Raw genomic sequence first — 25,971 nt, 5'->3', positions numbered from 1 at the left:
TTAAGTTTAATTAGTGTCACAAGTAGCCTTACATTAACACTGCAATGAAGTTACTGTAAAAATCCCCTGGTCGCCACACTCTAGCATCTGTTTGGGTACAGTGAGGAAAAATTTAGCATGGCCAAAGCACTTAATCAGCATGTCTTTTGGCTTAGGGAGGAAACCGGAGCACCCAGAGGAAACCCATGCAGACATGGGGAGCACGTGCAGATTCCGCAGACAGATCCAAGCTGGGAATTGAACCCAGGTCAATGGCACTGTGAGGCAGCAGTGCTAATCACTGTGCCCCAACCCTTGCAGCTTTTCCTCCCCTTTGTCCTCAGCATTGAAGCAAGTTAGAACATCCCACTACCTCTATCCCCATGTTGCCGCCTATCCTTACTGATAGGTGGTCTGAGGGCAGCAAGGGCTGATTCTCCTATCTACTGTCATCAGAAGCAGTTAACCCTTTCAGTTCCCCCTTCTCTTTGTCTAAAGCAAGTGCATTAAAGCACCACAGCAGAATACCTCCATCCTCACAGAGAGGCCATCAGCACCAAAGCAAGAGCTGATCCTCCTATCTACTGTCATCAGAGGCAATTTGACCCCCCTCCCCGGGTCAGGTGCCCCACAGCGCGAGCCGCCTCGCGCCCTTTTCCAGCGCGCGGAGGCGTTTCCTGTACGGGCTGCTGCTGCACACCTTCCACTACCGCGGCCTCGCCCGTCGCCCAGACACACCTTGGCGGGCCTTGTTGCCGCCGGGCGGCGGAGGTCCCCGATGGAGGTCCCTCTACGGAGGGATCTCCCCCAATTACCTCGGGGACCTGGGGTGGAGGGTGCTGCACGCGGCGGTGCCGTGCAACAGTAGGATTCACTGGCTCACAGGCTCCCGAGACTGCTCTTTCTGTGGCCTCGTGGAGTCCGTGGACCACGTCTACGTTTTGTGTTATAGATTGCACTCCCTTTTTGATTTTCTGAAGAACCTTTTATTGATGTTCTGTTTGCATTTCAGTCCCACGCTCCTGATCTACGGACACCCGGTGCGGAGAGGGGAGGGTCGGGACGCCGACCTCCTCGTGAACCTGCTCCTGGGCCTGGCGAAACGCGCCATCGGCAGGTCCAGGCAGCGGGCGATCGACGGGGCCGTCCGTCCCGACTGCCTGCCCCTCTACCGCGGCTACGTTTGCGGCTGGGTGTCCCTGGAGAGGGAGCACGCTGTGTCCGCGGGCACTGTCGAGGCCTTCCGTGCCCGTTGGGCACCGCAGGGGCTGAGGTGCCTTATAGACCCCGATAATCACATTTTGATTTGACGTGTTTTAAGTTTCCTTTGTACCTTTTGTTTCTGTTTTGGGCCGTTCCCCCTCCTTTTGGGGAGCTGTCCCCTTTTTCTTTGTCCGAACGTAATTTAAGTTTGTTTACTTGTTTGACCCGCCCAAAAGACCGACCCGAAAGATCAGAGGCAATTAACCCTTACAGTTCTCCCTTCTCCTGGTCTAAATCAAGTGCATCAGAGCCGGCCCCCACAGTTATCGCGAGACGGGGATTGGAACGCAGACGGGTTCTAAATTAGAACGCGGCGGGTGTTTAAATTGGGCTGCAGAACGCGAGGCCGTTAGGCGGTTTCCAGGGTAACCAGGCCTACATTCCTATTCTGCCCACCGCAGCCTCTGAAGCTGTGGATAAAGCGGAGAGTGTCCCGGGCCGGAATGTCGCTGACGTGAAGCACACCCGGAGCGGGGCGCGAAACCCAGCCTGAGCGTCGGCGCTTTGGCGCTTTGTGCCGCGGCAGCCGATAATGGTGGGTGCTGGAGGCCGGAGGGCTGCGTTTTCTCGATTTAGGCCGGGTTTGTGAGGAGCCTCCGTCCCCGCCAGGAGGCTGAGGCCGGGCTTGTGTGTGAGGAGCCTTCGAAATCGGGGAGGCCGAGGCCGGGTTTGTGTATGAGGGGCCTATCCGTCCCCGCGGGAAGGATGAAGGAGAGACGGTGCCGACTGGGCCGCTTCTTGCTAGCAGGCCCCCTTCCTCAAATGTAACCCAGAGGGGCGGCCTGAGGGAAGAGTGGGGGTGCGGGCGGTGGTATGGCGCCCTCTCCTCCTGTAGGAGTCGGGCCTGTACTCTGGGCTTGTTTGGTGCTGCCCGCTGGGACATGCCCGGGCACAACCTCAGCTCCGGTTGACTCAGCGTCCGGTGTGGGCCGAGTCATGCTCGGGCATGTCAGAGCGATCAAACCTCACCGCCCGGGGATTCGCCCCGACTTGTCCTTCCTCCCCAGTCTCTGCAGTTTCTGTAGAGGAACAGTTCCTGCCGGCAGACTGCATTTAAAAGGGCCCCCCCACCCCCCAGTAGTGGAGTTCAGTTAACAAACTTCGCCTTGTGCTTTAAAGCCCATTTGATTGATGTCTTTCCTTCCTCCGCTTGACAGATGTACAAGGGAGCAATCTTTGCTTAAAGGGAACTTTAGAAATATGGCAACCAACGGGGCAAGCTGCCTCAGCACTTCACAAGATCAACAAGAACTCAGTGAAGATCAGGAAAGTCAAGTATGTTTTATGATTATTTATGGATTCTGTAGCTATCTCTACAAACTTTCACAATATGCCTCTAGTTTTTAAACCGTTTTAAGAAAATGTTGCATTTTTTTTCTCCCTTCTGCAAATTGGTCTAGGTGAAACCGAAGCCACTCTTACTTAAGCTGCTGCGTTTTGCAGGTGCACAGAGTGAAATTTTCACAGTAAAGGAGGTCAGTCAACAGCTAGTTTTATTCTGTAAGATGTTTTGCAGTTGGCAGCTATTTTGCTTGTATTTGCTTAACTCTACGTGTACAATTGTTGCCTTTGCCAAATGCCAGCTCAAGGCTAGTATTCTCTGAATCAGATCTTGATTGAGCTCAAACCAGTTTTAAACCAATCCCAGGTGGAAGTAAAATCTCCCGTGGCACAATTTGAAGTAGAGCATAGGAGTTCTTTTTTAGACAAAATTATTTCCTGAAGCACAGTGGTTAGCACTGCTATCTCACAGTGCCAGGGATAACTCCAGCCTTGGATGACTGTCTGTGTGGAGTCTGCAGGTTTTCTCCATGTCTGTATGGGTTTCCCCTGGGTGCTCCACTTTCCTCCCACAGTCCAAAGAAGTTCGGGTCAGAGAGATTGGCCATGCTAAATTGCCCCCTAGTATCCCAAGATATATAGGTTAGAGGGATTAGTCAATTAAATATGCGGGTTACACAGTAAGTCTATGTAAGGATTGGTGCAGACTATATATGTGTTGAATAGCTGCCTCCTGCATTATTGGGATTCTATAATTCCATACATGCTAAAATGTTCAACAGTCAACTAGCTGCTTTGGAAATATGTTCATTGTTCTATAGACAAATACATAGTGTACATCCTGGTCCCAGAAACAGCAAGTGAGATAAATAACCAGTTTTTATGATGTTAAGGGAGGCTGGAGGCAAAACCTAGTTCATTCACTATTTGCTGCAGTAATTGGTACGTATAAATTGAGAGCAGGAGTAGGCCACTCGGCTCCTTGAATCTGCTCTGCCATTCTTTAAGATCAGGGCTGATCTGATTTAGTCTCAACTCCATAATTCCTATCTACCCTCAATAACCTTTCTCCCACTTCCTTATCAATAATCTCTGCCTTAAAAATATTCAGTGATTCTGTTTCCATGACCTATTGAGGAAAGGAGTTCAATGAGTCATTACACTCAAGAAAATTTTCCTTTATCTGTTTTAAATAGGCAAACCTTATTTTTAAACAGTGTCTCCTGGTGCTAGATTCTCCCATAAGAAGAAACATCCTCTCCTCGTGTCAGCACCCCTCAGGATCTTCTCGATTTCAATCAAGTTGCCACTTACCCTTCCAAACTGCAGTGGATACAAGTTTAGCCTATCCAGCCTTTCTTCGTAAGAAAACCCACCCATTCCAAATTAGTCCAACTAACCTTCTCTAACAGGGATATCACTGCCTACTGAAGTTCAGGGCTTAGGCATTCAAGTTGGATGATCCTGATCTTCACAAGAAATTCCTTACTGTATTCCTTAAATATTTGACTTTGTGGCCAAATTCCAGTCTGACTTCATTTTCAAGTTTGCTGATGACACCACTGTAGTGGGTTGGATCTGAAATCAAGACCAGCTTTTCCAAACAACACTTTTAAACAAGTCTTCTGCTCTGCTTTCATCAGGAAACACAGTAAGAAGCCTGACAACACCAGGTTTAAGTCCAACCAATTTGATAGTAAACTCAAGTTTTCAAGGTTTGCCTCTTTGTCAGGTGAATGGAGAGTACTGGCTTCAGACAGAGCATATAACAGCACAGACAGTTTACAGATTACTGATTAGAACATAAGAACATAAGAAATAGGAGCAGGAGTAGGCCATCTGGCCCTTCGAGCCTGCCCCGCCATTCAATAAGATCATAGCTGATCTGTCGTGGCTCAGTTCCACATTCCCACCCTCTCCCCATAACCCTTAATCCCCTCTCTTATCAAAAACCCATCAACCCACGTCTTAAAAATCTTTAGCCTCCACCACTTCAACGGGCAGAGAATTCCAGAGATTCACCACCCTTTGAGTGAAGAAATTCTTCCTCAACTCCGTTCTAAACCACCCCCCCCCCCTTTATCTTGAGGCTGTGCCCCCTAGTCCTACTGTCCTTTCTGAGCAGGAAGAGTCTCTCCACCTCTATCCTATCCAAACCATTCATCATCTTATACGTCTCAATGAGATCTCCCCTCATTCATCTAAACTCTAACGAGTACAAGCCTATTAGAATGTGAATCTTTACATCTCGCCTGCTATTCAAGTCTTAAAGTGGCCAACAACGTGAGTGGAAGGAGCACTGAGCACAGGTTAAAGAGATGTGTATTGTCTCCAGAACAGTAAAGCAAGTGAGGTTTAGCAAACCCAGGCAAGTCATGGGGGTTACAGATAGTGCGACATGAACCCAGATGGGGTAAATATATACTATTCCATATTTGGGTACTAATTTGCCATTCTGTAGCCATTTCTCTGTAGTGGCTATCAGATTGCACTATTTGCATCTGTTTTGTTTTGAATGCTGCATGCATTTGGATACCAAGCCTTTAGTTTTGTCCTTTTCATTATTTTTGTAACCTCTAGCCTTATCACCTGATTTTACTCTTGGAATTGTGCTCTGTTCTTTCCTGTCAGGGTCTGTTTATCCTTTTCCCATAATACCAGGTTTCTCTCATGCATTGTCTCTACTCTTTGATTTACCATGTTTTCCTAAATTTGATCCCTTGCCCCCATTATTTAGTTTAAAATCCACTCTACTTCCCTTGATGGATGGCGGCTCTCTCGAATACTTGTTTTAGAACTGTTCAGGTGAAGACCGTCCCAAAAGTACAGCCTCCGCTTGCCCCAATACTTGTGCTAATGCCCCACAAACCAGAACTCATGCCAGCTTTTGACCCATACGTTCACTGATATCCTGTTGCAAAATCTGTGGAAACATGCTGTGGCTCTCATAAGAAGTACAGACCCCTGAGAAATGTCCAAGATGTTATTTTGCTTGTAAAAATGTTCTTTGTAATTTAGTCATCTTATTAAAGAAGTTACTGTAATTTACCATTTACAAGTGTGTTCAAGTCTTGGACTGAAAATTGACTTTTTTTTTTGTTGACAGGTAATGCATTATTTAGGACAATACATTATAGCTAAGCAGTTGTATGATGAAAAACAGCAACATATTGTTCATTGTTCCGATGATCTGCTGAGTCACTTGTTTGGAGTTCAAAGCTTTTCAATTAAAGAGCCACGGTAAAGTAAATTTTGAAGACAAATTTCAAAATGTGTTGCAAATATGGTGCAAGAGGTTTGAAAGACTTTGTAGGTTCATTGACGTTTAAATAAGTTACGCACATTTGCAATTGACAAACTTAGAAGGCACAGTAAATTTTGTAGAAGTAACAGTCATGAGGTGCTTTAACTTGTAAAGATTCAATAATGTAGGTGCAGAGCTGCTAAAGGAGACAAGATTTTAAAAATTTGAGCTAGGCCTTTGAAGATGAAATCAGCAAGCATGTTTCCAAAGGACATAGCAGAAATGATGGAGTTCTTACACACTTGTCCCAAAAAGCAAAATAAGCCACCACCAGAGTTGTCATTTGAAATAAAGACTGAGATTGACGATTTTTTAGATATGCGTATGTTCAAATATAGATATGTAAAGTTGACATACAGGTTAGCCTTGATGTATTGAATGACATGCAGAATGTTAAAAGGCCACCTCCTTTTTCTCTAGCTAGAGCAATGCTTACAATTTCCATCTACTGTCTGCATTATGTTGCCTCTGTCAATGGTACTTGGGCATTAACTATGATTTAACAGTATAAAGGAGCAGTTCCTTTTAATTTTATGATACTGTATGCCCAATTATTAATTATATTTTAAATCTAATGCTGCAGCAATTGCATGCATTGCTTCTTTAGAAATGTTTCTTGTTTGACTTTTTAAAGTTTGGTCAGTATGTTAAAGGTATCCTAATAACATATTAGTCATAGTAGTAGACAAGTGATCAAAGCAGCAGTTATTAAACTGTTTCATATCTGCTTTTCTCCTGCCCTTCATTATACGAAATGAAGGAGCTTTCATAAGCAGTGATATACTTAAATAAGATTTTGTTGCTACACCAGTATTTAAATACGAAAACACAATCATAAAAATGTAGTTTGCATAGAGAATGCACTAATTATTAAAGAGAAAATGCTGGAAAATCTCAGGTCTAGCACCTGAAAGGAGAAAAAAGAGATGACCCTTTTGTCAAAGCTAAAAGGCATAGAAAATGGGAAGTATTTGTATTGCAGGGTGAGGGAATGAAAGACGAGTCATAACCGCAGAAACCAGTGGAAAAGACTGCTAATGGCTGTCCATGGAGAGAATAGAGAGTGTGAATGGCCAAATTGCAGAGAAGCTAAAATGAAGATGTTGTGGGAGGAGGAGGGGGCGTGCGGCATCGCTCTCCCACCTCTCACCCCAACCCACTCCTGCTGCTAATTTGTACAATAGATGTTCTTCCCACTGTTTTGCAGCTCAGTTGGTTCACTGTAGGTTAAAAAATACATAAATTTGTTATGTCAATTTTTTTCCAAATCAGGAATTCTCTCCTTCAGGGAAGATTAACCCTCTTAGAACAGTCGCATCAGACAAGAACCAAATTTGGTACTAGCAATAAATTTTTTTACTTGTTCTTCGGAATGTGAGCTTTGCTGGCAAAGCCAGTATTTATTGTCCATCTCATATTGTCCTTGAAGGTGGTTGAGAGCTGATTTCACAAACCACTGCCATTCTTTTGTAGGTGCATGCAGAGTGGTCTATTGCAATAATAACTTGAAGACAGCAGCCTCTTAAGAATAGCATTATGAAAAGTTGAAGTTGGTCAACCAGCTTGTTAACCAATTTATAAATTATTGTATATAATGTATAATTTGGGGCTTAACACAATCTGCATAAACTGTGCTCCTGTATTTTATAGGACGTTGTATGCCATGCTGTCAAAGAATTTGACATCTGTGAACCATGAAGAAGGTAGGCCATTTCAATTGCACTCATGTTTCTTTATTAGTCACTTGATGTAGTATGTTGATTTAAGGGGAAATTCAGGAGGAAATATCTACATATTTATTGACATCAGAATAAAATGTAAGTTCATCACTGGATTACACTTTTTCTAACTAATCCCACCTTAAACATGGCCTATTGTTTCTTGGAGTATATGTGTGCTTTTAAGGCCAAAAATTATTGTGATTGCATTGCATATTGAGGCACCAGGGAGCTGCACATTCAGTCTACTTGCTGTTCTGTAACCAATCCTGTAGAGCAAATGGTTTGCACTTCTCTGAATTATGTAGGTTAGGGTCTACGTTATTCCCATCTATGACTGGGAGCGACATTAGATGTTCAGAAAGATCAGTAAGAAAATGGATGAGCAGTGAAGCCTTCAGTGTTATTCTTTTCAGTAAATCTCTTTTGAAGGTGCACTAGTTGTATCTTTAGCACCTAGGATATGTTGTGAAGGATGTGCATAGCTGCCTTCAACAACTTGTTTGACCACCTAGCAGGTGCTTGTTACTGGTGATATTGAAATCTAGACTACTGATTTTTCTTTTCCTAATGCCAAGTTCTTGCTAATTCTGAATGGCCTTAAGAATCAAGAGTGGTTAAAAGAGCTGGGAGATAAGAATTTAGGTTTGAGTTGGGATTGAAGGTTATCATAAGTTTCGATTAGCTGAATAATGGGATTTTTAAAAATTCATTTAAGGGATGTATGTGGGTATTGGCTAGGCCAACATTTGCTACCCATTCCTAATTGCCTTTGTGATGGTGCTGATAAGCTGCTTTTGAACCGTTGCTGTCCCTGTGGAGTAGGTACGTGCACAGTGCTGTTATGAAGGTCATTCCAGGATTTTGACATAGAGAAGGAACATTGATATATTTCCAAGTCAGAATGGTGAATGACTTGAGGAGAAACTTCCAGATGATGGTGTTCCCATATGTCTGCTGCCCTTGTATTTTTGGATAGGTCTTGGGTTTGGAAGGTGTTGCCTAAAGGAGTCTTGAGTGGTGCAGTGAATCTGTGCAGGGATACACTGCTGCACTATTTGCTGGTGGTAGATGGAATGACTGATGAATGGGGTGTCAGTCAAGCAGACTGCTGTGTCCTGGATGATGTTGAGCTTCTTCGGTGTTGGAAATGCACTCATCCAGGCAAATGCAGAGTATTCCATAACACTGACTTGTGCCCTGTACATGGTGAACAGGCTTCAGGAGTCATTCAGGTGAGTTACTCGCTGCAGGATTCCTAGCTTCTGACCAGCTCTTATAGCCACAGTATCTATGTGGCTAGTCCAGTTCATTATCTGATCAATGGTAACCCCTAGGATGTTGAGAGTGGGAGATGCACATCGGTAATGCCATTGAATATCATGGGGCAATGGTTAGATCCTTTCTTGTTGGAGATGGTAGTTGAGTGATGTGAATGTTACTTGCCACTTGTCAGCCAATGCCTGGATATTGTTCATGTCTTGCTGCATTTGGACATCAACTGCTTCAGTATCTGAGAAGATCTCAATGGTGAGAATGAGGTCAAGTATGTTTTTTTTCCCCCTTGTTGGTTCTCTCACCACCTTCCACAGACCTAGTCAGCAGTTATGTGGTTTAGAGGCCAGTTGGTGGTGCTACTGTGCCAGTCATAGTGAGGAACATTGAAAGTCCCTCATTCAAAGTTTCCTTCAATTGGTTACAACTGCCAGGTGGACTATCCAGTTTTTTATTCCTTTTTTTATTGACTTTGTGGCAGTTTGATACAACGGAATGACTTGTTTGGCCATTTCAGAGGGCATTTAAGAGTTAACCACATTGCTGTAGTCCAGAATCTCACGTAGGCCAGACCAGATAAGGACAGCAGGTTTTCTTTTCTAAAGAGGATTAGTGATCCTAGTGGGTTTTTAATGACACTGTCAACAATGGTTTTGTGATCATTGTTGAACTTTTTAATGCCAGTTTTTTGAAATAGCATGGTGCCATCTGCTGTGGTTGGATTCAGTCTCTGGATAATTCATCCAGTACGCCACTGCCTCCCCTACCTGGCATTTATATACCTGTCAAACCATGGCCACAGTTGTTTTGGTTAATTGGATGTCTAGAATGGTTGGAGACCAGCCACTGTTCCAATATCCAAATCAGGCTACTGAGAAATCTAATGCACAAAATTTCTGTTTGCAGTTTACACAAGAGTTTATGCAGATTGACAGACTTGGGGACGCCTAAATGTGCACATGGTGCTGTTCATGTTTGTCTTTTTAAAAAAAAAAATTACTTGCTAGAGCACTAGTAATTTTCCACTTTTGTCAGTGTGGAACCACTCGACCTGTTATGACATTGGTTTACATATCTGATGCAGAGTTGGGGGAAGAACAGCTCCAGCCTACAGGGATTATACCCCTTCCTCCAGATTCCGTTTGTGATGCAAGTTGTTTCATCCATTATCAATCCTGCATTGCAATGCTGCACATTTCCCTTGTACCGTATGTAATTACTAAGTTGGCTACATAATATTAACTGTAATCCAATCTTTATCAACAGCATCTTTTCAGTTCTAAAAGAGACACTTTCCTAAAAGGAAGGTAGTCCCCAATTGGTCATTTAAAGACCTCCTCTCACTGAAAAAGAGCACACATATCTAGTGCTGCTTAGATGTGGCTTTAGTAATGATCACAGCCTAGATGTTCTTTACTCCTTTGTGGTATCATCATTTGATGTGCAAAGTCTTAGTTATGGCCTCTTTTAGTTGTGTGAGGCATTGATGCATAGATGTGTGTATTTCTCTGAATTCACCGTCTAATCAACACCAATTTGCATCTGAGCTTTATCAGTAATGTAACTGATTTTCAACATTAGTTTGGTGAAAGGCTCGGCACAGAACAGCTTGTAATGTAACAGGCACCTTGATGATCTGAATACTCAGTCTATTGTGAGGTACCAAGCTTGCTAACTACCAACTACTAATTGCAAGTCCTTATGAGAGACTTTGGCCTGTGAAATACCCAGTGATATTTGATGTGACTGGCCAAAACACACTTATTTGCTGCATTTGTTCCCTTTTTTTTGCTAACCGTTAATCCTTAACCTTGTGAAATAGAATCCCTGCAGTGCAGTAGGACGTCATTCGGCCCTTCGAGTGCACCAATCACAATCCCACCCAGGCTCTATTCTCATCACACCTCATATTTACTCATGCTAATCCCTTGACGCTCAAATTTTAGGGTCAATTTTAGCATGGCTAATTAACCTAACCCACACATCTTTGGACTTTGGGAGGAAACCTACGTAGACATGGGGAGAGTATGCAAACTCCACACAGTGACCCAAGCTGGGGTCCCTGGTGCTGAGGCAGCAGTGCTGACCACTGTGCTGCCCCACTTTTGGTCCTTCTATCATGTTCTTGAGAACATGATTTTGAAGGAGAACTGAATGCATTTCACCTGTCACGTGCTTGCACTGATGTTTTGTTGTCATTGAAAACAACCAAAGTACTCTCTCCTTTTCAGCATCTCCTATCTGTCTCTTGCAGATTATGCTGGAACTTTGTAATCTGATCTTGTTTAGTACTATACATAACTCACTTGGGACACTGTTTCAAAGTGCAACAACAAATTATATTCACAGTGGTTTAAATGTAATAAAGTATCAAGATGGTTCATAGGGTATTATAAAACAAAGTTAATACTTTCAAGCTACAGAAGATTACAGGGTAGATGGTTTTAAGGAGTGTCATGAGGAGGAGAAAGAAGTAACAAGGTTTGGATAAGAAATTTCACAGCTTTGGCCCAGACATCTGATGGTGTGGCCAACATTGCAGCATTTAAAATCTAGAATCTTCAAGAGGTCAAAATTAGAGTATAAATTCCTATTCGCTCTACTCTCCCTTCCTTATGCCTTAACGAAGTAATGAATATTCATGCAAGGTTTATATTCCATTCTTTGTCAAATCTGGCAGTATACTTTGATTCTGTTGTACCAACCATGTTACTATTTCTTGTCAATGCCTCTATCACTTTATGAATCAATATATCTGTACCCAGCTGTATGTACTTGTGCCTCCTGCATACCAATGTTAGAGGTAATTAACACAATTTAATTGGAAATGCTCAGCTGCTGTCTTCCTACCTTTCCAGGACCTGGAAATCAAACTCCTGAAAAATTTCCATTCCACCTTTTTCCTGATTGTACTGTTGCCACTTTTACAAAGAGCAAGCAGATCCTTCTGATTTCATTTCAATTTGCATTCCTTGGTGGTACAGTCAATTCTAAATCACAGGGTTCTGCATCAAACTTTAATCCAGAATTTGAGCATTTCATCCCTGTGGACTCTCCAATGCTGCTTTGAAAAACAACATTGTTAGATGCCAACCATTAGATGTTAAAATTTTGTCATATTGTGACAACAATTTTAGGTAGACTTAGAATAGCAAGATGGCACCTTTTTATAGAGCAGAAAGCTTTTTGCGTATGTTCTGATTAACATCTATTCCTCAATCAACACTAAGAGACAGATTAAACGATTCATTGTTTTTGGAATGTTGTTGCTATGCCTTCCAGGGTTACCTATATAGCAACAATGTATTTATAACTAATTAGTTTTTAATAACTCACTACTTCGTGATGTGGTGAGCTCAGAGTAAGTCTTTCATTTCACTCCAATTCTAGCCAATTTCCCATTTTTGTTTAGGAAAGTATTACTTCCAGTGTTTCAGCCTTTTTAACTGGCGAGACCCACATCAATGCCTGTCTTGTTTTATGGAGTAAAAAGTCTGACAACACCAGGTTTTATGGATCCATTGATGTGCAGACTCACAGGTCCACTAGCTTCAACAATCTCCGATTTATCTTTAAATGTGTGCTCCAATCTTTGTTTCTGTCCTGGGCCCCTTAAGTCACTTGCTTCCCTTCTAATTATTATGATAATGTCCTTGTGCTGCAGCATGCTAATATTATGAAAACTTCTATTGATCCCTGATTACACTTGCTTTGAAAATTCTGGTCTAATTCTAATTTTGGAAAAAAATACCTTTTGTATTAAGTAAGCATTCTTCTACTTTTAACAATTGCAAGCACATGTTGAGAAGTTTTTCTGTGTGATGTAGATTCTATAAATGATCTCAATCTTGGAAAGATTACCAACCAGCTTGGGGGTGAAGATTGTCTTGTGGTAAGATTTTCTTGATTTGTTGAAAGCTGTGGGCATATTTCCCAATAACAGTATTTTGTTGATACAGTATTGGTCCCAATGCAATTTTTATGTATTTGTAAGTTTTGAAAACTAGCATTAACTTTTCATCCTGAAGTAAAATAAGTAAAGACTTGATTCCACCATAGTTCATGAGACCTGATGTCTGTCTGTGTACTATGTTTAAATTATCCTGGTAAACCTCTAAAATACATCAGTGATTTCTAATTTAAGCTTAAGTGATAAAACTTGCCACAGAGTTCAACATGGTAATCTACTATTTTATCATGTATTATACTAATAAATATTGTTTCCCACTTTTTAGACAGTAATGCCAAATGAAGGGAATGCATGTACATCATGCAATATTTCCTATTCTCCTGCTGCAGGTAGAAGATCCAACTGCAGTGACTCTGGTAAGTACATTGTGGCTATCTGTACGTGAGATGAAACAGTGGACTTTTTGAATTACTGTTCTATATGGTGTTAGCCAACCTCGCGATGGTACTGATGTTGGACTTTTAATAACATTTACCACACAATGCCTTTAATTCTCTCTTCTGTAACAACAGCTGTTGGCTTTTCAGATCTGGTTTCGTTCACACCGCTTGCTGGGAGTATGATCAGCAATTCCTACTGTCTGCTGAACAGCTCCCTTCGTAGTTTTCATTATCTCCTTTTAAATATGTTCTTTTCTTTGATCTCTTCAGTGTCTTACCCAGTTTCTCTAACAGAATTGATTAATTTAATCTCTGCTTTAGCTTTGAGAATTTAAAGGAAAAGTGTACTCATTCAGTCCATACTTTACCAATGACACCCTTCTTTCACATTGCATATCTTCTCCTCTTGAATCAGAACAACCCATTCAAAGCTATTCCTGTCCCATAACCATCTGCACTAAATTACCTTAGGTATACATCTCTTTGAAGTATTACTTGGCTTATTACCATATCAAGCCCACAGTTTAGATCTGTCACTCGATCCCTTGTCTCTCTCATACCCCAACAGTTTAAAACATGACCAGAATATTACCAATAGAAAAGTATTACAATTCAATTTATTGGATTTTCCTGACAGATTTTTTGACATGACATACACTTTGTTTTTCAAAGTAGGGCAAAGATGTGTTTTCCTCATGTTTGCATTTCTTCTTGAAATCCATAAAATATAGCCCAAAAAATTAGTTAGTGCAGAAAAGAGCAATATTCAGGCATAGTGTCATAGATAGTGCTCCAACAATGCCCAATCTGTGTCAAAGTTGTTGAACAAAGTACTCTTAAAGGTGAAGATGGCAACTAAGGCAAAGCATACAGAGCTACATCTTGCTATGAATACTTTGGTCTTGGTAGGTTTCTCAAGGGATCAGCAGTCAGTAATGCGAAGTAAAGTCATCCACCCAGTACAGCTGCTTCCGAGTATAAGCAGTGCAGATTAGTGGACAATCTATGTCACTTCCTGCTTAATTGTTCCTGTTATGATGATCTTTCTTTGACAGGCACCACCTAGCTTATAACTAGTTGTAAACCATTTCTTTTTATAAATCGTGATTAATATGGAAGGACCCAATGTCCACATAAGAATATTATGTCATTATTGCTCCACACAGTGGACACATCTACTGGATTATTGCTGTAGATGCACTTAAACTGATGTGTGAAATTTATATTTTAGATAATGATGTTTCATCTGACGAACAATTTTACAATAGACGGCGAAAACGACGTCGATCGGATAGTATTTCCCTCCATTGGGATGATTTATCTTTGTGTTTAATAAGCAAATTGCGTCGTGAACATGGAAACAGCGAATCATCAGATTCTCCCAGTCATCTGGTACGTAAAGCATTAAAAAAAAATTTAATGTATCGGATCATCTTTAAGATGAAATTGCTTTCTCCTGTATGAAAGCAGTATCTATTTGATTCTCTTGCTATGTGACAAAATTAATACTGTACTTAAATTGCTAAGAATACACAAGTAAAAAGCAAAACACTGCAGATAGTGGAAACCTGAAACATAAACTGAAGATTATCAAAACATTGTCTGCATTAATGAAAGGAACCAGCAAGTTATGGTTCTGATCTTTCTTTTGAAGCGCACACGTTTTGAAGGATAAAAATGTAGAGAGCCTTGCTGAGCATTGATGTGGAGATGCCAGCGTTGGAATGGGGTGGGCATAGTAAGAAGTCTCTCAACACCAGGTTAAAGTCCAACAGGTTTATTTGATAGCATGAACTTTCAGAGTGGTACCCCTTCATCTGGTGAATTGAGAGTTGGGCTCACAAACAATTACTGAGCACTGTCAACATTTTTTTTTACAGATCTTTGCTCCCTGTAGTATTTGAACTTGATGCACTTGTGTAGTTCTTGAGCCTTCACATCATTTGCCTTTCTCACAAAAAAAGTAACTTCACAAAAGCCATGTAAATCTTTTTAAAATAAAAATGTTGAAGGCAGGTGGAATCAAACTATGTTGGTGGAAATATAGCACAGTATATTTGAGATTTCTAAACACACAATTTTGTGGGATGTGGGTATTGCTGACCGCACTAGCATTTATTGCCATTGAGAAGGTGTGGTGAGCTGCCTTCTTGAACTGCTGCTATCCATGTTGTGTAGGTACACCCACATTGCTTTTAGGATTTTGGCCTAGTGACAGTTAAAGAATGGTGATACATTTTCAAATCAATGTGGTGAGTGGCTTGGCGGGGAAGAGGTCTCGGGTTTGCAAGATGTTGTCTAAGGAACCATTTGGCCCATCGAGTCTATTTCTCCATTCAATTAGATCATAATTGATCTGATATAATAATCCTCAATTCCATTTCTTGCATTATCCCCATAACTCTTGATTCCCATACTGATTAAAAATCAGTCTGTCTTAATCTTGAATATACTCAATGACCCAACCTCGCAGTGAAGAATTCTACAGATTCACTACCACCTGAGAGACAGAATTCCTCCTTGTTTGTATCAGTTTTAAATGGGTGACTGCTTACTTTTAGATTATGCCCTTCAGCCCTAGACACCTTCCCAAGGGGAAGCAACCTCTCAGCAATTAGCATCAAGCCCCCTGAGAATGCTCTGAGTCAATAACATCACCTCTCATTCTTTTAAACTGTAATGATTACAAGCCCAACCTATGCAACCCCTCATGAGAAAATCCCTTCATACCTGGGATCAACAGGTGAACATTCTCTGGACTGCCTCGTATGCCAGTATACCTTTCCTTTTGACAAGGGGACCAAAACTGTTCAGTGTGAAGTTGTGCAAGACCTCCCTATTTTGAAATGATTCCAACATTTCTTTTGCCACTGTATTACCTGCTGAACTTGTATGCTGGCTTTTTGTGATTTACATACAAATCTTGCTGAAGCTTGTAAATGCCTTTTGCCTTTTTCACTGATATGCTTGGCTTCCACATCATTAAGATGGACTTATTTGTGGAGCATCCTCTCGTTTCTTGTTTATTTGCCCATTGCCATTCACAGCTGTATATAGAGGACTGCAGAGCTTATATCTTCTGTCAAGTGATCCATCTGTATGGATCACTTGATTCTATATATTGCATATGGATTTTGCTGTTTTTGGCATGCAAGTAGTCTTGTGTTGTATCTTCATCGGGGCCGGATGGGATGTACCCCAGGTTACTGTGGGAGGCGAGGTAAGAGATTGCAGAGCCTCTGGCAATGATCTTTGCGTCATCGGTGGAGACGGGAGAGGTTCTGGAGGATTGTGGATGTGGTTTCCCCTATTCAAGAAAGGGAATAGAGATAGTCCAGGAAATTATCGACCAGTGAGTCTAACCTGAGTGGTTGGTAAGTTGATGGAGAGGATCCTGAGACAGGATTTATGAACATTTGGAGAAGTATAGTATGATCAAAAATAGTCAGCACGGCTTTGTCAAAGGCGGATCTTGCCGTACGAGCCTGGTTGAGTTTTTTTGAAGATGTGACTAAACACATTGACGAAGGAAGAGCAGTAGATGTAGTTTATATGGACTTCAGCAAGGCATTTGATAAGGTCCCTCATACAAGGCTTATTGAGAAAGTGAGGAGGCATGGGATCCAAGGGGACATTGCTTTGTGGGTCCAGAACTGGCTTGCCCACAGAAGGCAAAGAGTGGTTGTAGATGGATCTCTTTCTGCGTGGAGGTCGGTCACCAGTGGAGTGCCCCAGGGATCTGTTCTGGGACCCTTGCTGTTGTGATTTTTATAAATAACGTGGATGAGGAAGTGGAGGCATGGGTTGGTAAGTTTGCCGATGACACAAAGGTTGGAGGTGTTGTAGATAGTTTGGAGGGATGTCAGAAGTTGCAATTCGACATAGATAGGATGCATGACTGGGCGGAGAAGTGGCAAATAGACTTCAACCCGGATAAGTGTGCGGTGGTTCATTTTGGCAGGTCAAATGGGATGAAAGAATATAATGTTAAGGGTAAGACTGTTAGCATTGTGGAAGATCAGAAGGATCTTGGGGTCCAGGTTCATAGGACTCTCAAATCAGCTTCACAGGTAGAGGCTGAAGTTAAGAGAGCGTATGGTGTACTGGCCTTCATCAGTCAAGGAATTGAGTTTAGGAGTCGGGAGGTAATGCTGCAGATGTATAAGACCCTGGTCAGACCCCACTTGGAGTACTGCGCTCAGGATGTGGAGGCCATTGAAGGGGTGCAGAGGAGATTTACAAGGATGTTGCCTGGATTGGGTGGCATGCCTTATGAAGATAGGTTGAGAGAGCTCAGCCTTTTCTCCTTGGAGAGACGAAGGATGAGAGGTGACTTGATAGAAGTGTATAAGATGTTGAGAGATATTGATTGATTGGATTCTCAGACTTTTTCCCAGGGCTGAAATGGCAGCCACAAGAGGACACAGGTTTAGGGTGCTGGGGAGTAGGTACAGAGGAGATGTCGGGGTAAGTTTTTCACTCAGGATGGTACACGCGTAGAATCGGCTGCCAGAGGTGGTGGAGGAGGCAGATTTGATAGGGTCTCAAGAGACTTTTGGATGAGTACATGGGACTTGGTAAGATAGAGGGTTATAGGTAAGCCTAGTAGGTAGAGATGTGTTCGGCGCAACTTGTGGGCCAAAGGGCCTGTTTGTGCTGTAGTTTTTCTATGTTCTATCAGGCAAACACTCATTTTTAGGTATGTCTGCTGCTGCTAGTCCTGGCATGCCCTCCTGGCACATTTGATTGAATCAGGGTTGATCCCCTGACTTGATGGTAATGGTAGGTTGGGGACATACTAGAACATAGAACGTTACAGCGCAGTACAGGCCCTTCGGCCCTCAATGTTGCGCCGACCAGTGGAACCGATCTAATGACCCTCTAACCTAAACTATTCCAATGTTATCCATATGCCTATCCACTAGGTCCACAGCACTTCATGGATGCCAAGTTTAGCATGGTGGTATTGCAACACGACACAGTATAGTCAAGCACTCAATATTGTTTGAGATTTATCTGCATTTATTTTCAAACAGCTAGATTATGCTCTGCTTTGTGAATACAAATATTTAGTGTGTTTTGTCTTTGCTTTTCCTGTGGAATCTAATTTGTCTGCTTTTCTGTTTAGGATATTCATGTCGGTACAGAAGGTGAAGACTCCAGTGATAAATTCAGCGTTGAGTTTGAAGTTGAATCCGTACACTCTGAAAATTACAGTGATTTCAGTGAGGATTCACAAGACCAAAGTGACGAAGAGGCAAGCTTCAAACTACAAATTCTTTCATTTTCTAAATAGTTTGATTTAAAAGATATTAAAGGTTACTTTTTTGCAGATTTATGAAGTTGCCATTTTTGAAGCTGCGGACAGTGACGAGGACACCTTTATTGAAGAAATTGATCCAGAAATATCTGAAGCTGTAAGTTAGTCTTTGGAGTTTGGGTTGGCTGGTCATTGCAATATTGTTTTCCCTACACTGGTCACACTCTTCCTCCTACATCCACACACTATAATCCCTGCCAACGGATTTTTAGAAAGCCGCTACAGCGGCAGCACAGTGACTTAACAGGTTACTGATTTGAGTCTGATCACAGCTGTCATTGAGTGGAAGCTAAATGTTTTCTGCCCAAACTAAGTAACTTTCTTTGTTACTGAACCATCTGGGCAGCAGGTCATCTACAAAAAGTTGAAGGATAATAATCCAATTATCTTAATTTTTTATCTCCCTCCCTACATTCTGCACTTCAGCAGAGATCACCAACTAAATAGCAATATCTAGTCTGCTGCATTGTTTCAGTAAGTAATGCTACCCATTACCTTTTGTTTATTTGTACTTCAAACAATAGATTTACAGCAATAAAATTCATTTGCAGGATTATTGGAAGTGTTCCAATTGTGAAGAGCTGAATCCTCCACTACCGCGACACTGTCATCGATGCTGGTCTATCCGTCAAGATTGGCTGCCGGATAAACCTAAAATTCATCAGTCTGACAAAGAGCAGGATGATGGTATTGATGTTCCTGATTGCAAAAAGCCCCCACTTGAGTCAAAGGAATCAAGCTGCTCAGATTTGATCAGCGAGACTTCTCATTATTCGGAGTCGCAAGAAACTGAGTGCTCACAACCTTCTACATCTGGTAGCTTCAACAGCTGCAGTCAGGAAATTGATAAAAGTGCAGACAAGGGAGAGAAAGGCGAGTTAAACACTATGGGACCTCTAGAAGCTTGTGTTATATGTCAGGCACGGCCAAAGAATGGTTGTATTGTTCATGGTAGGACTGGCCATCTTCTCGCTTGTTACACCTGTGCAAAGAAGTTGAAAAAAAGAAACAAACCATGCCCTTTGTGCAGAGAGCCAATTCAACTAGTTGTGTTGACTTACTTTAGTTAAATGTGTTTATTTATATTTAATTTTGTTTTAGATTTTCATAAGTTGGATTTACAAAAATGGCAATTTAGGATGACTACCATTTTAAGTAGTACTCCATATAAACATAGCTTTACAATCATAATGGTAACTTATTTTGCCATTAACATGATCCAAAAATGTTGTACATTTTTGAGTTGACAATTATTCTCTAACTACATTGTCCTTTGCATTAAGGCATCTACTTGATTTTAAAACCGATTTTCAGAATTAACTTGTCCAATTTGTGCTTGAATGTCATTATAAGAACTTCCTGCAAAATACGATTTATCCATCAATAGGATGAAACGTACTGGTGACTTCGTCAGAAAAAGCACCAAACTGCACTACAATTTAACCAGAGAGATGTTCGTAATTGTGCACCACAAAATGAGGTATTGGTAGAATCAAAGAATGTGAACCATGCTTTTGCTGGAAGGACTGTGTGTTGGAAGTAGATGAGTCTTGGATCACTTTTGCACATTGACTAGTTATTTTCACTGCTGATTTGTTGAATGACTGAACATTACTGTGGGTATTGTCTGGTATCAAAACAGCAAAGGGTGGCTGAGGAGTATCAGAGGAGTCTTTTTAAGAACTGTCTTAATGGTTTGTCTCACTATTTGTAGAACATGTTTTGGAATTTTGTCTGCAATCTGGGTCGTGTCCTGAAAAATAACTTTTTTCTGCCCTTTACTCCAATAAGTTTGTATTTCTTAGCAACTGTTGCACAAAATAATTTTATTTAAATCAAATAGCTGTTTTTATTATAAATGGGAACTTGTCAAAGCTGATGTAGTTAGATTGGTTTTGCTCATACAATTCTTCTGTGATGCAAACCATGGGTAGCCTATTGACCAATCACTTGCATAAACTGTATATATTACAATATTTATGAGAAATCCAGATGTGTAATATCTTTAAGCTCCTAAATGTTTGTAAGGTTAGTGTGCAATTCTGTGACAGGGGAATCAAGATTTTATGCCTGCTTTGACTGAAATAGCCAATTTTTCATGAGGGTCAAGAGTAGAAGCTAAAAATGTTGTGATTTCTGATGTTACCCAACATCCAAATGTGTATTTTACAACAAGCTTGCTCTTGGCTCCTGATTTAAATAATCTTCCAAAACTTATTATTCAGCTTGTTGATTGAAAAATGGCAAGGCGCCAGAGAGCAAAGTATCCGAGTAGCAGTCTGTGGCTTGGGGAGAAAGTTAGGTTTTGGAGAGGGGTGGGTGGTGGCCGGGAGGTAGAAACTGAAGTATCGCCAACTCCCAAACTGTAGCCATGTAGAAACATATTTGTTCTGATGCAGAATTGCTCAGTCACAATTGCACAATTTCTTTCACTACAAAACATTGTGTGACTTTGTCTCATTTAGGCCAACCTGTAAATGTTGATTTATTGAGTTCACTTGTCAAAGTACCACAACTTACAAACTACTATTAATGGTAGACGAAAAGCATTTACATAGCCTGTCAAAAATGTTTGAATGTCATTGATTTAGATGTAAAGGCTCAATGACGGCTCAAGAATTCACAGGTTCATGCCTATGAAGTATTTAACGAGAAATTTGTTTCTTGGTTGTGATGAGCATGCTGTGGTCAGAGCATCATCTGCCTTGGGAGAGAGGGACATGATGTCTGCCTTTATTTGCATTGATAGGGACTGTTTGAGCAATAAGATGTGGACATTGTGGAGCAACTTGACAAGTGAATACTTCTGTTGTTTTGAATATTGTAAAAAAGGTTAGCAGTGCTGCTTCACAGCTCCAGGGACCTGGGTTCGATTCCCAACTCAGGTACTGTCTGTATGGAGTTTGCACATTCTCCCTGTGTCTGCGTGGGTTTCCTCCAGGTGCTCCAGTTCCCTCCCACAGTCCAAAGATGTGCAGATTAGGTTGACCAGGCTAAAATTGCCTCTTAGTGTTCTGAGATGTGTAGGTTAGTGTGATTAGCGGGTAAAATTTGTAGGGAAACAGGGATAGGGCTTGGATGGGATTGTTGTTGGTGCAGACTCAATGGGCCAAATGGCCTCTTTCTGCACTGTAGGGTTTCTATATATGTTCTATATATTTCTGTCAGTGCTGTTTTCTAGTGTTCTGAATCTCCCATTTCCTACGGACTTTGCACAATCAACAACAGAAATGGAAATGCTGGGTGGGGGAAATTTGTAATACGGGCACTTGTGGCTGAGTTGTGCCTACCAGGCAACCAAGTAGTTCTGGTGGCCAGCAAGCAAAACATTTACCTGTGACCAGACAGTGGCTGCCTGTATTTCTAATCCAGTGTATTCATTGGTGGCTCTGAGTTTTTTTTTGGAGGGGGGAGGCAGGGTGTGATTCTGGTGGTAAAAGTATTTAACAATATAATACAGCTTAAAAAGAAAATCTTGCCTTTTGAGTATTTTAGACTTTTACATGAAGGAATGTTATGATATGGAGAGTGTAAACAGAGTGCTGTACCTCACTATCTCTCTTTTTTGACCTCTTTCCCCCTCCACTGCGTGCTCGCGCGCGCTCTCTCTCTCTCTCTCTCTCTGACCATGTTGTTTTCTTTGTAACTGCTATTGCAGCTTTGTGATGGAAGTTCTTAACAAAAATAGGGTTTGTGGTTATGGCCATAATGCTTACTTGAATAAAAACATCACTGTGTGATAGAACATGTATTAAGTTTCTGAGCTATATTCAATAAAAATATATTTAATATAAAAACAATTATATTCATAAGGTTTTTAAGTTTTCAAATTTGTGTAGTTGCATTGCTTAAACTGATTTTGATGGAGAAAAGAACTGCTTGATTTATTTTACTTAAGTATTTGAATTAAGCCAGAAATTGCTAGAGAGAGCCTTAATGGACTTAACTTCGATGCGTTTTGTTTTTTAAATTGTTTGCATTATTGTTGAAAGTGCAAGTCAGTGAAGGCAACAGGACATCTGGAATCTTAGTGAACAAAGTACATCTTCTCACCCAATAAGCTTAACTGATTAAGAATAGAGAAAGGAAGGGAAATTGAAGTAACAGCATTGAGGATTGTCAGGCTGTATATATACAAATTAAGAGCAGAAGTAGGCCATTCAGCCTGTCCAAGCCAGCTCCATTCATTATGGTTGATTTTGTTTGCGTTTCCAGTTCTCTATTCCAATTTACCCTTGATAACCTTAGATTCATGTTAGGCAACAGAATCACTCTACCCCTGACCTTTTTTTAAAAATATTCAATGACCTCCTGAGGTAGGGGGTCCCAAAGTTACACAATCATGTCCTAAATTACAGCCCCGGGTTTTAAAACTATGCTCTCATATCTTTTTTTGGAGATGGTCCAAATTCACTGCTCCTAGTGGCTATAGGATGCAAGTCAGCTGATGTCACCCGGTCTCATATATCACACACCTTTTTGTGACGACACCTGCTTCATGGATCATAAAGTCCAGGTTTACATTCCATCACAAACAAATGCACATGTCCTTCCAACTACACAGAACCCGTAAGTAGTCAATGTGTGTTAAGCCCACACCAAAAGCTACTAATCAACACTTCCCATCATAATATCACATCCATTTAACATAAGCTGTCATCCTAAACACTCACTGTTTTAGTCATTCCTTCAAACTGATTTGAAAAAACACCTGCCTAATTATATTTTGGGCATTAAGACAGCTTCAGCTCAACACAACACAAAAGCTCTGTCATAAAACAACAAAAAGTTGATTTATTCACATATGTTTCCCCAACTATCTTTTACTGTTAATCTCCTACTACAAGTTTTAAACTGTGGTTAGAGAGGCAGTGGTATACTGGTATTATTGCTGGACTATTAATCCAGCAACTCAGCTGATGTTCTGGGGATCCAGGTTCAAATCCCACCATGGCAGATGGTGGAATTTGATTTCAATAAATATCTGGAACTTAATCTACTGATGATCATGAAACCATTATCAGTTGTCAGGGAAAAACCTATTTCATTCACTAGTGTGCTTTTAAGGAAGGAAATCTGCTATCCTTACCTGATCTGGTCTACATGTGACTCCAGAGCCAGAGCAATATGGTTGATTCTCAACTGCCCTTGCAACTAGAGATGGGCAATAAATACTGGCCAGCCAGTGACGCCCACATCCCAGGAATTAATTTTTTTAAAACTCCATAGATATTACAGATTCTAAAAATTAGTTGAATTCTTAATCCTTTTATCTGATAGACCTTGATAAAATTTTCTGATACCAAGCCAGAGTGAAGAAATCTTCCTTGTTTTTAGCTGCACTACATCATCACTTATATACTTCAAGTATTTTCTTCCACTATCAGCAATACAAATGGAAGTCTAGCCCTCATCATTTGAGCTGATGGAAAATGGGCAAAGTAATTCTCATCCAACCTTGAAGTCGCAAACATTGGGATGGTAATTCTTGATGTTCTGAGGATTGAAACTGTAAGGAATTTATGCTTGTAATTCCATTTTCAAAATCTGGACAGAGGGAGAAACTTCCCACTCGTGAAAGGATCAAGAGGTGAGGACATAAATTTCTAATGCGATCAGCAAAATAAACAAAAGCGACATGTGGAAAAACTTTTTCACACAGCGAGTTGTTCAGGTTTGGCATGCATTGCCTGTGTACTGAATGAAGATGTTCCACAAAGTAGTCACCCTGTCTGTATTTGCTCTTCCCACTATGAAGGAAAGAACATTTTGACCAGTGAGTACAGTATAAAGATTTATATTATACATCTGGGGAGGAAAGGGGTGGAAAATCCCACCCTATACCAGCCAATCTATGATCAAAATTTAAATGGGTAACAAACAGGGACTTAATTGATGTAATTGAGGATAACAGGTGACATGGAATGGAGAGTGCTCTGTTCATCTCTGCTTTAATGGCAATCAAGAAGGCAATGCTTGGTCAAGACAGGTGGGATAGATTAGATTTGTGGTTGAGGAGGGCAAAAGGGATTTGAGATCAAACAAATGGAACAGTCACTCATCAGCAGCTAGTGGAATTTGAGTTCAGTTAATAAATCTCTTTTCCTAGCTTCCCAAAGACTGATGGTGAAAGAGAGACAAAACTAGTGTCACATGCAATAAAGTTCAGCAAATGTTCTGTGAATTATTTCTAAACCATTCCAAGGTGAAGACTACAAAGTTGTCCTGATGATCTCTGAAGTGCCTGTAAGTCAAATAGACAGCTACTACAGCTTCTAGAGTTACCTGTTGTAGGGGTTTTTTTTTCAGAGGCTAAGTATTCAGTTCAACTTTAGATAATACAAAGACCTGTGACCACAGTATCCTAGTGAAATATGTTCCTTTTAAGAAAAGAGATGAGGAGAAATGGGGAGCAGCTGGGCGTGGATTTGAGACGAGGGGGAGATCAACCATGATCTGATTGAATGGACATGGCGTGGATAGTCAAGCCTTTTCCCAGGATGGAAGAGTCAACTACTAGGGGGCACAGGTTTAAGATGCAAGGGGCAAAGTTTAAAGGAGATGTACGGGGTAGATTTTTTACACAGGGTGGTAGGTGCCTGGAACTCGCTGCTGGGAGAGGTAGTCGAAGCAGATACGATAGCAACTTTTAAGGGGCGCCTTGTCAAATACACGAATAGGATGGGAATAGAGGGATGTGGTCCCCAGAAGGAAGGTGGTTTTAGTTAAGTCGGGTAGCATGGTCGGTGCAGGCTTGGAGGGCCAAAGGGGTCTGTTCCTGCACTGTAGTTTTCTTTGTGCTCTTTGAATGGCGGAAAGGACTGAATTTGACTACCTCTGCTCCTAATTCCTATGTTCTGATCAAATGTTAACTTTGTTTATCTCCACTGAAGCTGCCAAATCTTCTTTATTTATTCAGCATTTTCTGCTTTTATTTCTGATTTTCACAGTATTTTTTAATTTATGGGTTATTGATGTACTTCACAAGAGTGCTTTTGAAGCATCTAAGCTGTGCCGTTATGTTTAACACCACTGTACCCTGTATTTAAACAGAATTGTAATATTGCTGAATTAAAAAAAAAACCTGCTACAAAATCCTACAGTTTAAAAACTCCAGTAATTTGTACAGTTAAAACCTAAGGATACATCTTTAGCATTCATCCTTTTCAGAGATATTTAATTTTAAGGGGATTTTGAACAGAATTAAATGCAAATCTAAGAGCAAAAGGGCCACATCAACATAAATATAACAGTGGAAATTAAAATGAGTGCCAAATAGTTGCATTATAAAAGTTACTCTGAGCTGTTTAAAATTATGAATCTCATTCTTATTATTGATATGGACGAAATGGTATAATTTGGTTAAAAGTGTAAAAGTTGCAGGGTGAAGAAGCCCTTTAGCAATATTCCTAATTCACAAGAAACCAGGAAACAATTATTGTCCAACATTTAAAATGAAGAATCCGATGATTAAACATTTT

General features: G+C 41.0%; 1 protein-coding gene across 3 annotated transcripts; it reads left to right on the top strand.

Annotated features, from left to right (window-relative positions):
• Positions 1-1,530: 1,530 nt before the first annotated feature.
• Positions 1,531-25,550, top strand: mdm2 (MDM2 proto-oncogene). 3 transcript variants are annotated; one of them, XM_080191234.1, is made up of 11 exons: positions 1,531-1,777; positions 2,400-2,517; positions 2,643-2,717; positions 5,630-5,763; positions 7,478-7,530; positions 12,648-12,712; positions 13,056-13,146; positions 14,402-14,562; positions 18,299-18,427; positions 18,504-18,587; positions 19,042-25,550. In XM_080191234.1, exons 2-11 carry the CDS (start codon positions 2,443-2,445, stop codon positions 19,558-19,560), a joined length of 1,386 nt encoding a protein of 461 aa, XP_080047360.1. In that variant the 5' UTR covers positions 1,531-1,777; positions 2,400-2,442; the 3' UTR covers positions 19,561-25,550. The 3 variants fall into 3 exon arrangements, 2 of the variants coding, with proteins under 2 accessions (XP_080047360.1, XP_080047361.1); XM_080191235.1 differs by having other exon boundaries at positions 1,543-1,607; XR_013886846.1 differs by lacking the exon at positions 1,531-1,777 and having other exon boundaries at positions 2,160-2,517; positions 19,042-23,675; positions 24,405-25,550.
• Positions 25,551-25,971: the final 421 nt, after the last annotated feature.

This window comes from Carcharhinus amblyrhynchos, chromosome 6 (genome assembly GCF_965287045.1).
Source record: "Carcharhinus amblyrhynchos chromosome 6, sCarAmb.v2.hapA, whole genome shotgun sequence".
In the NCBI taxonomy this organism is placed as follows: Eukaryota; Metazoa; Chordata; class Chondrichthyes; order Carcharhiniformes; family Carcharhinidae; genus Carcharhinus; species Carcharhinus amblyrhynchos.
The sequence above is the reverse complement of the archived record's forward strand: the minus strand, read 5'-3'. Positions and strand labels throughout refer to the sequence as shown.

Bases quoted from the DNA above. Each gene is read 5' to 3' on its own strand.
- mdm2 (XM_080191234.1), top strand. From the start codon at position 2,443: ATGGCAACCAACGGGGCAAGCTGCCTCAGCACTTCACAAGATCAACAA. The intron at 2,718-5,629 runs GTCAGTCAACAG...TTTTGTTGACAG, and splicing joins AAATTTTCACAGTAAAGGAG to GTAATGCATTATTTAGGACA. The intron at 13,147-14,401 runs GTAAGTACATTG...TTTATATTTTAG, and splicing joins ATCCAACTGCAGTGACTCTG to ATAATGATGTTTCATCTGAC.